Here is a 16,349-nt window from a genome sequence, read left to right on the forward strand (position 1 = left end):
GTTCTGATATCCTTTGGCCCAAGAGGCAAAGAAAATGGTTGAAACTCACAAAATTAACTGGGTGTTTGACAATATGTTCGGCAGTGTGTTGCAGGGCTGCTTGACTGCGTTGAATGACATGAATCAGCTGAAGGAGAAACAAAGGCTTTAATATTTTTTTGATTTAATGATTAGATATCCATTCAAAGTTCAGTGAAGCAGCCTGATGTGCCAGAAATTTTTGAGCGTTTGAAATTTCAACAAGAGCAAAACAGCACCACCTGATGGGAGGTTCACAAAGCCACAACCAGAGAGAGGAACGCCTCACTGAGAGGTGTTACTATGGGAGGAAGAATATAACATGATGAAGGTGACAGGATACAAGCATGTGTGTTGTTTTACAGTGACAGACTCGATGATTTACCTCAGCGAGGGGAAAATAAATCTGAGTCAGAGACACAACGTCAGTTCTCTCTGTGTCTCTGCAGTCATGAAACAGTTTGACAGCAAACAGCAGAAGAGTTTGTTGGTTTTCATCAGACGTCTGTTTTTTCTAGCAGAGTATGTGCAGTTTGTGCTGATGATTGGAATTTGAAACATAGCTTTTATGATCTAAAAAAGGAACATGCTGGAACAGCTGTCTCTCAGACACATTATGATGTTGAGTCTATAATGTAAAAACAGTTGATAATAAGGTACAAAAATCAGAAATGAGACTGTGAGTAAAAACGCATGAGATCAAACAAAGATAATTATAAAGAAATACAAATCTATTACATTTAAAGTAGTGTTCACATCATCCCATTAACATATCTAAACAGTTGTCTCAGTTCAGTTATATGCTGTTGAATATGTTATTCCATATTTCTTTAGAGACAGGCATCTGTGTGTATTGTGCTCATCAGGAAACTCAGTATAGTGGAGTTTATGTTTGTTGTCATCCGCTCTTAGAAATGCTATCAATAGTTGTTAATCCCTTCTTATATTACTTTCATACTTAAATCTGCAAAAGCTGATGCCACCTTTTATATAGTGTTTCTGATCATATTCACTGTCTGTTGTTTGGTGCCGAGCAGACAGTGTACAGAGGCGTTTTAGAGCAGTCTTGCTAAAAACAGCTGCCTATTGTGGAATAAAATGGCATAAGAGCAGAGAGACCAAATCACCCCGTTGTGAAAATAATCAAAAATAGATGGATGAAGGCCTCTGTGTTGTGTTTTTAAACTTGAGAAAGCTTGTTGCTAGTAGATGTTTTGTTTCTTACAATCAGTGTACTCCTTCACATTAAAGCTGTGTATTTGTGTTTTTAAGGAAAAGGACAACCAGCCTTTTTGAAGAGCAATGAATCACCGAACACGGGTATATACAGATACATCACACATTGGAATAGGATTGTTGTGAAACTCAAAATATTAACTGTAGTGGTGTCAGTCTATGTGCAACAGATAATTAGAGATAAAAAGTGTAAATAAGGAAGTCTCTTCAACTAACCTGGAGCGGTGCCTGCGAGCTAGTTCAGGCAGTCAACTTGAGCTGCACTGATTCATACACACACCTCATACATCACCCCCCCAATGTGTAATCTACAAACACACCCTCCTGTGGCGGTCTATTTCTTTGCATTGTTTATGCCGCTGCTGCCCTGCATCAAAACTGCTGCTCGCTCTTTCAACCCCACCTCCACCCCAGCATACACCTGCAGGCTTTGGCTAGGGGGGAAAATATTTAATCATCACTTCCCAAAATCTCATGAAAACATATCTGCGGGGAGTGATGAGGCCGCTCAGATGCTGAACTCTAACCATGTTCTGCTGTTGAAATAAACATTTAAACATGAGTTGTCTGACTGACATAAAGTTATGGGTTTTGGTTTTAGTGTACCACCCTGAGATTTTCAGTGGCCCCATCTGGCCCTAAACAACGTGCTGAAACTAAAGCTCAGTAAATCTGAGTGAAGATGCAGATTCAGGTGATGACTACAATGATAGTAACATTGTTAGTGTAAAATATCAGTTATAAGTCACTTTAAATCTGCTCTAATTATTATTTTATTTTAACAAAGGGTCAGGTAGTGTCACTGATAATGACAAACCCACAGAGAATCATCACCTGACTACAGATACCTCCAGTTATATTTTAACCCCTCATGACCTAACTATGAGCAAAGCCTTCACTTTTCCTTGAAGCTTTTCCTATCTTATTCTCTACAGTAAGATGCCCTGTTAAGGAAAGGTTTAAACGGAGTGAAAGCCCTGTTACTCATACTGTGTTTAGTTACAGGTATGTGTATTCATACCAAAAACACTTAATTCCTTTGAACTGTAGTGAAACAGAAGCGATCTGTGATGCTGCAGAGCAGCTGAGAGAAAAACCAACCAGCTTCATTTTGGCACCGTTTTAAGGGGAGTGGACAGCATGTTGGTGGGTTGGAGGTGGAGAGATGTGAATGCCCCAGCATGCTGTATATGCCCACTCTCACAGACAGAGAGCAAGGTCGGCGGACATTGCCTTGGTTATTGATTATTACCCTCGTAATTTGTTATTGATTACCCCCAGCCTTCTTCTCTGTGTTTGAGGGCAATTGTACTGTACAATCATTCAGTTTGGGACTGAGCTCTGTTTTCTGCCAACTCTCATTTCAGTATGGAAGATTTAGCAACAAAAAGCGCATGTAGAGGAGTAAATGGACAGTCGAAAACTGACGAATCACCTCCTCCTGCTGCTCACAGTGTTGACTCACGCTGCGGATCCTGCCTGAAAAGCATCAAGCTCTGGGTACCTGCGGACTACAAGAATGAAACAGTTCAGCTTTTAAAACTGGCGGGACCCGTGGTAAGATTGTGCTTAGATGGGACAAGAGTCGAATTATACTGCACCAGATTAAACATTATCAGAGCTAAAGATACCAACATTCAGAATGACTAAGTGTGAGTCATTCAATACAGGAACAACTCTCTTGATGAGGCTGTAAGGATTGCACATTTTTAAAACCAGCTCTTACTTACAGTATAGTTTCCAGTGTGCGTCACTTATTAACATGACAAAAGTGAAAATGTCTGCGTTACTGGTTATCTGAAAAGGCTTAAATTGTTTTACAGTTAACGTGAGGATTGTGGTGTACCAGTAATCCTTTTCAATTTGCCACCTGCTTTATTATAACAGTAATTAACAGGGTAATAACTCCAAACCACTGGGACTAATGGGAAAAAGAATTGCCTGTTAGTGTTAAAAAAAGTGGCAGCATTTTCACTAAAACAGATTACAGCATCTCACTGACGTAAATAAACGCCTTAGAAGCATCAAATGTTCGAGAGGAAGTTACAGACATATCTAAATTAATACGATTAAATCTAAGTCAAATGTAAATGGTAAATGGACCGCACTTGTGTAGCTCTTTTCTAGTATCTGACCACTCAAAGCGCCTTTACACTACATGTCACATTCACTTATTCGCATACACATTCACACACTGGTGGCTGACGCTATCATACAAGGTGCCGCCTGTTACTCAGTAACCATTCACACGCACTCACACACTGATGGAACAGCCATCAGGGGCAATTTGAGGTTCAGTGTCTTGCCAAAGGATACTTCGACATGCAGACTGGAGGAGCCAGGGATTGAATCGCTGATCTTCCGATTAGTGGACAATCTGCCACACCCCTAAATCGTAGGTTGTGATTATAATATACAAGTAAGCTCTAAATGCCCAGCCAACTGCGTACTGCAGTAGATTGAAAATGGTCAGCCCGCAGTGTTAAATAGGTTATTACGGCCCTGCCTAAATCCATCTATACACCATCTCAAATTCATAAACTTGATACATGCTTGACAGACTAGATCAGAGTTTTGTTCCAAACAATACCATGGAAATAAGGTGCATTCGCAAGTGTCTCCTGAGCAGAAAATTATAACTTTGGGAGGAGAAAAATAGTTCGGCAATTTGCAGAGCCCAACATGTATCCACTTTTCACTGACTCCCATTCATCACACAAAGCCAGAACTTGATAGATGAGGACATTTAGTTTCCTTTTGTGCAAACCTTTTGATGCCAAAGGCTGTCAAAAACCTACACCAGCAATCACTAGAACTACTTTCTAAAGAAGAAAAGAGAAGTAGTAAAGACGTTTAGAAATACAAAGGAGCCGCAGCAAAACCAAAGTATAACACATGTCAGCTGCCAGAGCAAATAAGAACTTTTCTTACCTGAAGGCCCTTTTGAAACAAGTGTTGTTTTTTTTGTTTTGTTTTTTCAGGAATAATAGCTTCATTAGCTACTGTATGCGCCACATATGGAGTTCATGTGAGGGGCAGTTCATTTGATGTTTTTATAGTTATGAAAAGGAGTGAGCATGATTTTGTTTTTCAGTTGATTTCCCAGATGATGAGCTTCATGATCGGCTTCATCAGCATGGTGTTCTGCGGTCACCTGGGGGACACAGAGCTTGGGGGGGTGGCTTCGGCGATAGCGGTGAGAGAGTTTTGTTTTTGTTTTTATTGGCATTCTGCTCTCAGGCATCGCAGCTCATTCTCTTGTGTTGCTTTTAGCTTTATTTTATTCAGACATTTACCTATCTGAGCATGAATCTGTTTTCTTTTTCTTTCTGGACTAATTTCAATACAGGTAATAAATGTCACAGGTATCTCCATCGGCTGTGGTTTGGCTTCAGCGTGTGATACTCTCATATCTCAGGTATTCAGTTCATCTTATTTACACAACCAGGTCAGTTGCCGCTGTGTTCACAGTTTGCTCTTTCAGATTAGTTTCCCTTTGTTCGTCTTGCCCTTTCTCTTGCACGAGTAGTGTTTTATTTTCTTGTTTTTCTGACCCCCTTTGTTGCAGACTTATGGGAGCGGTAACCTAAAGCGTGTCGGAGTGATACTCCAAAAGGGAGTTCTGATTCTGCTCTTAGCCTGTTTCCCCTGCTGGGCCGTTCTCATTAACACCCAGCCCATTCTGCTGGCTGTCAGGCAGAGCGCAGAGGTCGCCAGGTGAACCCTCTACACCTCAACAGCAGCATCACAGCCATACAATAACACAAACTGACTCCAGATGCTATGTATATACTTATTACCCATGAATCGAGTTATTCATTTTGATTTATTCCACTTGTTTACCATCTTCCCAAAGACTCGCCCAGCTGTATGTGAAGATCTTTATGCCGGCTCTGCCTGTGAGTTCAGCCTCCACATTTCTTTGTATCTCCATCCATATACGCTGTTTTGAATGGCTGTTGTGTTGCATTATCGATCTAATTAACCCCATTCATCGCCTCCATTCTGCAGGCTGCCTTCATGTACCAGCTGCAGGGGAGGTATCTCCAGAATCAGGTGCGTTTAATGGCTGCAAGACCACTGGTGTGAAACGAAATAATGACTTAAAGTTTGTCGGTAATGAGGCCGTTATCGCGTGTTAGAGAGGAGCATGTTCTGTGAGACAGTAACAAACAGCAGGTGCACTGATGTGTTGAAACGGCGTGTATCTTTTTTAAACAGCTTGCTTTGGCTCACAGGGCATCATGTGGCCCCAGGTGATATCTGGAGTCATGGGGAACATTTTAAATGTAATAATCAACTACATCTTCCTCAACCGTCTGAATCTGGGGGTTGCGTGAGTACAGTCCTCTAACTGAGTCATGATCTTTGATAGTAAGGAGGCAGCATGCTTAATAGTCGTTCTTAATAGTCAAGCCTCTTTATTAGAGGACTTTTTTTGTATGACTGACTGGCAATGCTTTGTTTTTCTACCTTTTTTGTGGTTTTAACATCTTGACGGCACTAAAGTGGATCTGCAGCTGCTAATGCCATCGCACAGTACTCCTTGGCTGTCTTCTTGTTTGTGTACATGTGCTCCAGGGGACTGCACAAAGCTACATGGGACGGTAAGTTTTGTGGATTAAACTACTGTAGGGATAACTTTTCATTTGACCATTATGTCCTTATGCAATAAATTCTTGAAAGACTTCTGGAAAGAACTTTGTTTTTCCAATTATCAGGAAAATTAATTATTGTAATTAGCCTAGTCAAGAAGTAACAGCTCAATTTAAATGTAAATGCTCCATAAAAGTAAATGTAGACTAATAATTCATTTATAATTGTAAATTTTACTCTCTTTGTTTGTTAATTTTTTTTGCTTGTCTGCAGATCAGTTTCATTCTTTTAGATGTTCACCTGCTGTGCGCGTCGAAAACACACCAAGCAGCAGTGGAGTGTAGCTTGTGGCAAACTGCAATATAACATCAATGGAACGCTGTGGCGACCACACCAAGCTGCATCCACCCATTTGATTATGTGGCACAGTGCAGCCAAACTAAAAGATAGGGGAAATTTAACTTTAAGTGGTGATTTGCAGCCAGAGAATACAAGCATCCAGTCAGTTAACAGAGTCCTGTGACTCCTGTGACTTGTTGACCCATGTTACAAAGAATTTCCTCCCACCTGAAATAATGCAGAAAAACATAATTAGGATACTGCAGTGAGCCGCACTTTGGCGCTGCTTGGTGTGGTTTCAGTGTTACAAAAAGACTCTAGGCTACGCTATAGCTTTACAGTTAATTGGAATTAATCAACTGGATGTGTACAAATAGTAAAGTATTACAGCTCTGGCGTCATTTAAACTTAACACTAATTTCTGTCCTCTGGATTTACTTTACTTTACTATGAGCGACAATGCAACAGCACGATGAGCTACATTATCGCCGAGTCACTGTTGAAGTGTTGCTCCAGCACTTATTAACGTATTTACATCGTCCTGGACTCGTGCCTGCCACAAAGCATCTTGACTGAGCGCATCTAATTTATGTATTTGGTCAAAAAAAATCTGTGCATTTCATCAATGTCTGAGGACTGCAATGCACATAAAGCGAGCTCAGCATCAGCATAACACAGTACCACAGCTAGAAACAAAATCGGTTGAGGCTTCATCTTGTCATTGGAGCACTGAAAAAAAGTTGAGGCCAGCTCAGCTTTGATTTGTAGCATGTTACTCCCATCAGCAGCGACAAGTGTCAGGCAATATCTTGCAGCTTCATGACAGCGACCTCCATTGAAAATGACTGTAGCCTGTTGCTGTGTTGCTCCTAGTGTGAACACAGCAGCCCCGCAGAGCTGCCAGCATTTCTGCAGATTCTTGGACTAATGGATGACCGTTTTTGCTCAGTTTTGCTTTGTAGACGTGACAATGGCAGGTGTCTGACAGCAAGGTCCTTGGTCAACCTTGTCTCCTAAAAATTATATTTGTATAGTACTAAACTGTTAACAGAATCTCTTCCTGGGTCATGTTTAGAGAAAACGTAAACAGCTCAGATAAAATCAGGATATGCTTTCCGATTGAAGCACGTTTTTAGAAGCGACTCAAATGATGACAGTGACTCAGGCAGCCTTATATTCCTTGGGCAGGTTGTTACAGAGCCTCAGGGCCTGATTCCAATGGCTCTGTCCCCTCTAATCTTCAGTCTGGACTCCGGAACAAACAAAAGACCTTTGCCCGAGGATCTCAAACTGTGCAGAGGTTCATAAGGGATTAAAAGGTCTGAAATGTAACCTGGAGCCAGGACATGAAGAGACTTAAAAGTAAACAGTAACAGTTTAAAATGAATCCTGAAATAGACAGGAAGCCAAAGAGGCTAAAAGAGGCAACAAAAGCACTTTCCTTACGTCAAGGGAAGAACAGTAATAATAAAAAGAAATAATGCTGTAGTCACTATGAGTGGATAACGTATTTGCAAGATTGCCTATTTTGGCAGAAAATATGTTGTCAGTGAACATTTTGCCAATATGTTTAGTATCCAGGTACATTAATTACTTGTGTTTCTCCTTTATCATGATAGAAAACAGTCCTTCAACTTTGTGTTTTTTATTTAAATGAGTTGAGTATAAACAAATTTTCATAGGGCTGCTTCATTGTTCTTTAGTATGACGTGGCTGTGTTAATGGGTTTAAATACATTTCACTGGATCCGTCATATCTCCTATTATCTCCTAGGCTGGTCAGGAGACTGCCTGCAGGAGTGGGGTCCTTTCCTCCACCTGGCCATCCCCAGCATGCTGATGCATTGTCTGGAGTGGTGGCTGTATGAGATTGCAGGGTTCCTGGCAGGCGTCATCGGCGAGGTTGAGTTGGGAGCTCAGTCTATAGTTTATGAACTGGCTTCTATTGCTTATATGGTAACTGCCTTACATTTAGGATTTCTTTCTTTCTTTCTTACTGTACATAACTTTTTTTGATCTGGTATGAATTAATTAAGTAATAGAACAGAATTTGAGCTAATGTACTATTTGTGCAGATACCAGAAGGATGATACCCAATAATCTTAATGTGTTGGTGTATTTGGCTATGAATGGATTGTTTCTATTTTCTCACCATTTTTTCTCCACCACAGTTTCCGATGGGTTTCTCTGTGGCTGCCAGTGTTCGGGTTGGAAATGCTCTTGGTGCTGGAAACACAGAGCAAGCAAAGATGTCCAGCAAGGTCTCCCTCATCTGTGCATGTATGAATTAAATATGTAGCTTGACAAAGCTCCACTGCAGTGTACAGTAGGCAATAGCTGCAGGGTGGAGTTATGTTGCAGAGCAGCAGTATTTTTCAAGGCCGTGTGCCATATTTGTCCATTTAAAACAACTTTCTGTTGAGTTTTCTCTGTCATACATTAATTTAAAATATATACTAATCCACATTATATTTTATATATTTCCCACCCTTGTCTAATAACGTGCTGTGTTTCTTATGCCCATTCCAGCTATTGTCGCATGTCTTATCGGAGCTTGTCTTGGTGTATCTAAGGATGTGGTTGGTTACATTTTCACCACAGAGAAGTAAGTACAGATTTTAAAACCTTTTGTGTTTTCTCACCACAGAAACAGTAACTAACAGGCAAACCCTCACACAGAGAGCTCATAAAATAATTCAAAATTCATTATGTATTAACTCAAGAGGACACTGACCCTTGACAGCAAAGTAGGTCTGGACTTGTGGCTTTTTGCACTGTCACTACCAGAGACATGGTCATTGTAGTTATTCAATCTAAGCAACAAACATATTTCAATCACCTTTGCACTTACCTGTCTTTGTTAGAATTTCATTTTCATATCCGTGTGTGCATTTTGCTTTTAGAGACATTATTCAAAGGGTGGCTGATGTCATGAAGATGTACAGTTTCATCCATGTCGCAGAGGCCTTTGCGGTGAGAAACTCCATCACACACATCACTTTATCTCCTGGCTGAGCAAAAAAAATCAAACTCTGCTGGCACAGATTTAACATTTCTCTTTTTTTATCACCACAGGGTGTGACTGGAGGTATTGTCAGGGGGGCAGGGAAGCAAAAGATTGGTGCTTTGTGCAACTTGGTGGGTTACTACTTCATTGGGTTCCCCATTGGAGTGTCTTTGATGTTTGCTGTCAAAATGGGCATTGTAGGTGAGGATGGATTAAATATTTATGCAGTAAGTGAGAGTCTTATCATATTTCTACTCAAACTAATAAACCGTCCCTCTTTTTCTCTTGCAGGGCTGTGGACGGGGTTTTTAATTTGTGCTGTGGTACTGTCCGTATTTTTTTCAGTTTTCCTGTGTAAACTAAACTGGAGGAAAGCCACTAAAGAGGTGAGTGACTCCACTGGTCATATCATGTGATGCTAATATTCAGAGGTGTGGACTCAAGTTACATGACCTGGACTCGGGTGACACTAAAGTCACAAATTCAATGACTTTGGACTCAGCTTTACAAAATCAAAAAAGGCTTGCAACTCAACTTGGACTTTAAGGCCAATGACTCATGACTTTGCTTGGACTTGAGCCTTTTGACTTGAGAATACTTGATACCTTCCCCCGAACCCAAAGATACTAACTACGCTAAGATTACGCTATTCACTCCCAGCAAGTTGTCACTGTAGCCCTGTTTCCACCAAACACTTTCAGTATGGTACCTTTGGAACCAAAAGTAACCCTTCAGACATGGTACCTAGACCCTAGTGTTTCCACCTCAAACAAGTCTCTTAAATGTGGGCGGGGTTGTTGACACTCACTGTATTTCCTTATTACCGATGACACAGAGGGAAGTCTGTGCCTTGTTTATCATCCACAGAACGAGGCTGCATGCTGACATTTTCAGAACAAAATAGAACAGGCTGCAGTGAGAGTCTCTCTCCATGGGATATTTAAAAATAGCGAGTTTATGCATTTAGTCCTTCTCAGACAAGCTCAGGGGTTTAGTGTTGCCGTAACCCACAGGAACAAGTGAAGATTAGGATATATGCATTTCACATAATACAGCCGAAATTAATATATATTGAAGATCCACTCATTACTAAAAGTGTATGTCATATGAAAACTAAAGTGATGGTCAAAGTTGTTACAGTGAAATTTAATGTGTGCTAATGGATTCATGTCGTCAACTCATACATTGAGTAACATTAGAAGTTAATGTTCCACCTTAAAAGTTGCCAGCAGTCGGCCCAGTCAATTAAGTTATTTTTTTCTCCAACTCCAGCTGCTGCAAGAAGCAGCAAAGCGTTCTTTCATTTCATAGTCACAGTCTACTAATAAAACTCTCCATGGTATGAACAGTGGTTACATGAGCCTCAAAACCAGCCACAGCTCAGCCCTGAGCAGAGTGACCGTCTTCTATTGACCAATCAACAGACTGCAGTGTTCACAGCTCCACCTTTTAGTACCAGATCTGTGTGCTAGCTACCCCAACAGAGGGGGGACCAAAAATGGGGACGGTACGGAACGGTTCAATTGCTACCATCCACAACTTTTCACAGTGGAAATTAAAAAAAAATCTGAACTGAACCGTACTGTACTGCTCTGTGGAAACAGGGCTTTAATTCCCCAGATCCGCTTTGTTTACACCAATGCAACAGCATCCGAGCAAGATGCAGGAGAGAGCCATGAAAACATATACAAAATATAAAAAGCATTAATGATTTTTGTAAATTTGATGTAACATTACTTTGTTGTTAAAATGTAATTACATTGGGTGAAGAGCACATTTTCACTTGTTTAGGACTCAAAACCTAAGTTAAGGACTTGGGACTTGAGTGTAAAGACTTGAAACTTACTTGTGACTCACAAAACGATGACTTGGTCCCACCTCTGGTAATACTGTAAATGTGAAAAAAATGTGATTTAGTTGTTGTTTTAAATATTTCTGTGTAGGCGCTGGTAAGAGCTGGAGTCCACGTCACAGAGACAAACAAGATCTTTGTGATAGAAAACAAGGGTAACCACAAACTGTTCCTGCATTTTACATACAGCTACCTATGAATCATCTATCATCTTCTTTCTGGGAACTGTTGCACAACTAACCATATCATTAAACTCTTTCCCTCACAGCACTGGACACCGGCGAGAAACAGGCCCCCATAAAGACCAGTCGATCCAGTTCTTGCACTCCTGCAGAGGGGAAGCTGGAGGCGCTCGGTGCAGGTCAGCAGACCTCAGATGACATGGCTCTGTCAGTCAGGCAGCTGGTGGTACGACGTGGCCTCGCTGTGCTGCTCATGTTCATCATACTCGCTGCTGGAGTCTTCATCAGTGAGCTGCTCATCAGACTGCTCGAATTAGACAAGTGACCATTATTAGACCTTGTTTGTGCAGCATGAAACAAAGCTCTGTGAGTCTGCCTTCGAGAGTACAGATGCATCTTCATGTTAAGCAGTAAAGCTAGAAAATAAGAGAGTCTAGGCAGCTTTCATCTCACCATCTGAAGCAATTTGTAATGATAAATTTCCTTTTCATACTCGCACTTTTACAAAATTCCGGACCATTTATTTTGCACTAATGATGGGAAAATACTGTAGCTGCATTGCAATGATACATGTTACACAAGTAAAATGTTCTTTAATTGCATTGAATAAGTTATTGCTTCATTTAAAATTGTTTGAAAAGTTATGAGTTTATTTCCTCATTACGTCATATTGAAGGGTTTGTCTTTATAGTTTCATATATTTTCCAAGAGCAGTTACAGCAATAGTGTTTATGTCACTTAGCTCTTCCTTGCACTAGTCTTATTAATAGTTCAAACCTACTCCATTTTGCAGTTCTTATGTCAGTCATTTTTTAGAAAATCTAAGAAACACGACTTAAATGAGGCATCTGATGAAGAGGTGAGCAGAAAAAAAAATGTATACGTGTGTCTCCTTTATATAGAAACATGCTGTGTAAGATTGGCTCCAATCAAGGCACTGACGAAATATATGTTCTCATTATGAAATATATAGTCTGAATTGATGCCACAATTAGAAAGAGCATGATTAAATGCTATATTTAGGCTACAGCGCATCTGTGGATGTGTGCTTTCATCATCAAAGACAGAAAAGCTGCTCTCTTTTTCTTTGGTTTATTTTTCTTTCCTTTGATCTGTGTTGCCAAATTTGATGATAATGAAAGGTCTGTACTCTCACACTGCAACGTGCTGGCTGGATGAAGACATGTCAAACTGAGCAAATCAACCACCTGTGCACTCTGTGCAGGAGCAGATAACTAGCTAGCTCAGGCTTCACAGTTATAGCCTGCTCACAAATAAAGAATTCACCCTGGTAACAGCAAACAACTAACCACGTGGGATCTTCAGAAATACATAAAGTACGTATGGTGTTTCTCTACAGACCCATCAAAAGCAATGGTTAGACATTTTGTGAAATGTGCTTGTTCTAATTGTATGAGAAGATTGATATTACTGTCTGTGAAATACAAGGCTACAGCCTGAAGCCAGTTACCTTAGCTTAGCACAAAGAGTGGAAACAGGGAAACAGCCTGGCTCTGTCCATAGGTAAAAAAAAAATTCACCGACCAGCCCCTCAAGAGCTCATCATTATGTGTAATTTGATTCGTCCATACAGGTAAAGCAGCCAGTTGCTCACTCTAGCCTCGTATTTACTGACTAGAGAATGGAATTTGATCTTCTCATCTAACTCTACAGAACGCATATTTCCCAAAATGACAGTACTGTGTAGGGCTGTTTGATATGAAACCGTGTCAGCGTTGGTTAGCAGATGACGGACGGCAGCAAATTAGAGTAAGCATGGTGCACCAGCTCTGTAACTTTTTGCAAGTAACACTTGGATCAAAATAATCTGGCCAAAATACATTTAATCTCTGTCACACTGTATTTCCTGTGGCCTAAAACATACATTTTTGGTAAATACTCTTAAAGTAAATTCGCATATTCCTTGAATTCCAACTCTTACTTACAGAGGGATATATCAACTGAAATTGTTTAGTCCAGTTGTAGTTGTATTTTTCCAAATGTTTATTTCCGCTTAGCTGTTCACCAGGGCAACACCCAAGTTAGGATCAGCACATTGCATTTTACTTTGAACTTTGAACATATGCTGATGTAGTAGCCTATTACAAAAGCTGTTTCCGGAACATTGTCTGGTACTACAGCACTACATATTTAACAATGGTTAATACCAAAACGCATTCATTTAGATTGTATGCTTTTGGTGGGCTATTATAAATTACAGATGCAGCAATAATAAGATGGCTCCCTCAGGTGCACATTGTGAAACACAGAAACATGCATTCTTTGGGGACAAAAATCACAGAATTAAGTTTATATGTAGCGCACAAACTGATACTGCTGGCATGAGAGACAATCAGTAACTAAACTACCTGTAACTACCTGTAGGCCTATATATATAAAATCATTTTCTAAAGTTTTCATATTATAACCAGAGAGTCTTTGGTCAACTGCTGGCATTTTAACTTTATCCACTGCAGAGAAACAATTGGAAGGGAATGCAAAAATATTGTGAGGTAACGTAAAACACATTGCGAGGGATCTTAGCTCATTCTCATTTCCAGGGCATCAAAAATGGCAGTTTGGTCAGAGGCTGTCAGCACCTGATTCCAGTGCACTAGGCTGGGATGCTTTATCGGATTGGTCAAACAAACCCAGGAATTTCATCCAGGAGACTGCTGTTCGTTTCCTGTGCGAAACACTGATTTGACGCTATAGTGGTACCTAGAACATCATAGTTTGAAGCCCAGGACTGCTGACTAAGCTGCCGTATTTGACAAATTGGGAGTGAGAACGTGTTGCAATATTGTGAGGTAATGCAAAAATACTATGAGGAGGGGGGGCTCGGTAGTATGTAGGCACAGGCTAACCACTTTATATTAGGTGATAACTTCAAAAGAGCTTTCACCTTACAGGTAAGTCTGCACTCTGGCCTATATTAAGGCAGCACACCCACAAGCATCTGCACTCTCCAAACTGACATCAGCATCAGCTTGCAACAGACTGATGTTTGCAACAGTCCCATAAAAAAAAAGAAAAAAAAAAGTGCATATTAATTTATCGTTATTCAACATGTAAATCAGGCTTGATTCATACATGGTTACGTTGTCGTCTGAGCTTCAGTCTTGCTCATCAGTGCAGACATTGTCACAGGCTCCTCACAGAGCCTGTAATCTTGGCCCGCTCACCTCCAGAGACTGCAATCAGTAACATGCTGTGGCATCATTAACAAGTGACTGTGTAAAGATCTGCTGTCAGTAACTTGTGATGCAGTGGTTTAACGGATCTCATATTAACTTCGTGGTTGTGTCACCACGCAGCACAATAACGTACCTGGAAGTCAGCTGAATTATGGCTGCAGTTGTTTTGCTTATTATTTCAGTTAAACAGTCCAGAACTACTGGCTACTGGATTTGCCTTTTTTAGGTATTTCTCCTTTTGTAGCAACTTTGTGTCCGGTTTCTATCACTACATAATGACCACTTAAATAGTTTATGTTATGTGACAGAAATCAATGATTGCCTCTTCTCCCAAAGGAAAAAAACAATCTATCTGCAGCACTTTGATCACATTAAGTGTCATATTGAAGGGCAATCTGTTTCCATAAACAACAGCAGCTAAATCATTGTTTTATCATGAATCAGTTATTAAATGAGGCTGGGTACAATCACAATAAATGGCTAAACCTTACCTGAGTATTTAGAGTTCCTAAACCTTAACTAAAGTGACAATAGCTAACATGAGCAGCCTCTCTTTCCCAGCTCATAAAACATCTTCTTTTACATATCTGAATGTCATTTCACAAAATGCCTACACTTAAAGGAGCTATATGTAAGAAATATAAAGCAAATAGTCATAAAATCATCCTAATATGTCAAAGAGACTAAGGAATAATGTTCATATAACATACTGATCTCACCGACAACAATAGTACAGCCAGAATATTCGCATTTAAAAAAAAATGTACGGTCCGCAAATCATGTTTATGTTTTGAATTTGTGTTTTGGCCTGTTGCGCCACCCACCGCCATCTACCAGTCACGCAGTCAGTAGAGTCTCAGCATCAGTTACAGTTACGACTGAGCTACAGCAGCACGGCAAGCAGCATTAGCAGTGTCCCGGTACATAGCATTAGCAGCCGGCTCCTCATGAGCTGTATCCTGGCAGCAGCATTAGCAGCAGAGAAGCCGGACTTGCTCGAACGGTCCGCTGAAAACCACGGCAGCCACCCGTGGGCAAACAAATCAGTCTCCAGTGTGCCGCTGTCCAGCAACCTCGAATCTGTAGGGGAGGGGGGGCGGACACGACTCGCGGCAGTATTTTGAATTTGAGTGCAGTAACCGTTTTGGCCACATTCTTACATACAGCGCCTTTAACGTCTAAAAAAATCAAAGTATATGTAAGTATATTATAATTGCTGTATCGCAATGTAGTATGAAATCTGTGGACTGCACAATGGCGCTTACATTTACAGATATCTGTCATTCTCAGTTACGTTCATTTGAAGGAGAATGAGGAAATTGAAATATAAGTTTGGCACGTCTTCTGTTTGTGCAGTTTTATTCACACAATGTTTGTCTCATAAAAGTATAATTTTTTTTCAATAAGACCAAGTGAAAGTTGTTTACTGAGGCAGCTACATGCTAGCAGGAACAAGAGTAGCATTCTCTGGACATTGGATACTATAATGTCAATAGCAGGACCTCAAAAATCAACGTGTCCATGTATAACGGTTCGTATGATATCCAAGAATTAGCACCCCACCAATGGCGTCTTCACAGTATGTACTTAATGTAAATGTATGAAGGTTAGCTTTAGTGAAAGAAACATGGTGACGAAGTACCTTAAAACAACTCAAAGTTCACTTGGTGTCACACGGGACACAGGCACAAGTGTCCTGTGTTTGTTTGACCCACTCACCACGCCAACCTGCCTTGTCATGCGGACTTTTGGTCTTTATACTACTAAGTTCTTTATTCCCATCCGCCAAAGCGCTGGTCACGTGGTCACAGCCTTTCCAATTGCTTGTGTTAAATACGAATTATCGGCTCATGATTATGCTGTTTATATACAAATTCTGGTGCATTACTTTTCGTAGGTATAGATACAAACAGTGCATGAGAA

General features: G+C 40.5%; 1 protein-coding gene across 2 annotated transcripts; it reads left to right on the top strand.

Annotated features, from left to right (window-relative positions):
- Positions 1 to 2,544: 2,544 nt before the first annotated feature.
- On the top strand, positions 2,545 to 16,205 carry LOC126385350 (multidrug and toxin extrusion protein 1-like). 2 transcript variants are annotated; one of them, XM_050036909.1, is made up of 16 exons: positions 2,545 to 2,811; positions 4,349 to 4,450; positions 4,604 to 4,672; positions 4,823 to 4,971; positions 5,111 to 5,153; positions 5,266 to 5,310; positions 5,493 to 5,590; positions 5,764 to 5,861; positions 7,963 to 8,144; positions 8,360 to 8,468; positions 8,718 to 8,793; positions 9,092 to 9,161; positions 9,264 to 9,396; positions 9,487 to 9,581; positions 11,139 to 11,202; positions 11,316 to 16,205. In XM_050036909.1, exons 1-16 carry the CDS (start codon positions 2,623 to 2,625, stop codon positions 11,552 to 11,554), a joined length of 1,761 nt encoding a protein of 586 aa, XP_049892866.1. In that variant the 5' UTR covers positions 2,545 to 2,622; the 3' UTR covers positions 11,555 to 16,205. The 2 variants fall into 2 exon arrangements, with proteins under 2 accessions (XP_049892866.1, XP_049892877.1); XM_050036920.1 differs by lacking the exon at positions 2,545 to 2,811 and adding an exon at positions 3,620 to 3,649.
- Positions 16,206 to 16,349: the final 144 nt, after the last annotated feature.

This window comes from Epinephelus moara, chromosome 3, assembly GCF_006386435.1.
Source record: "Epinephelus moara isolate mb chromosome 3, YSFRI_EMoa_1.0, whole genome shotgun sequence".
Classification (NCBI taxonomy): domain Eukaryota; kingdom Metazoa; phylum Chordata; class Actinopteri; order Perciformes; family Serranidae; genus Epinephelus; species Epinephelus moara.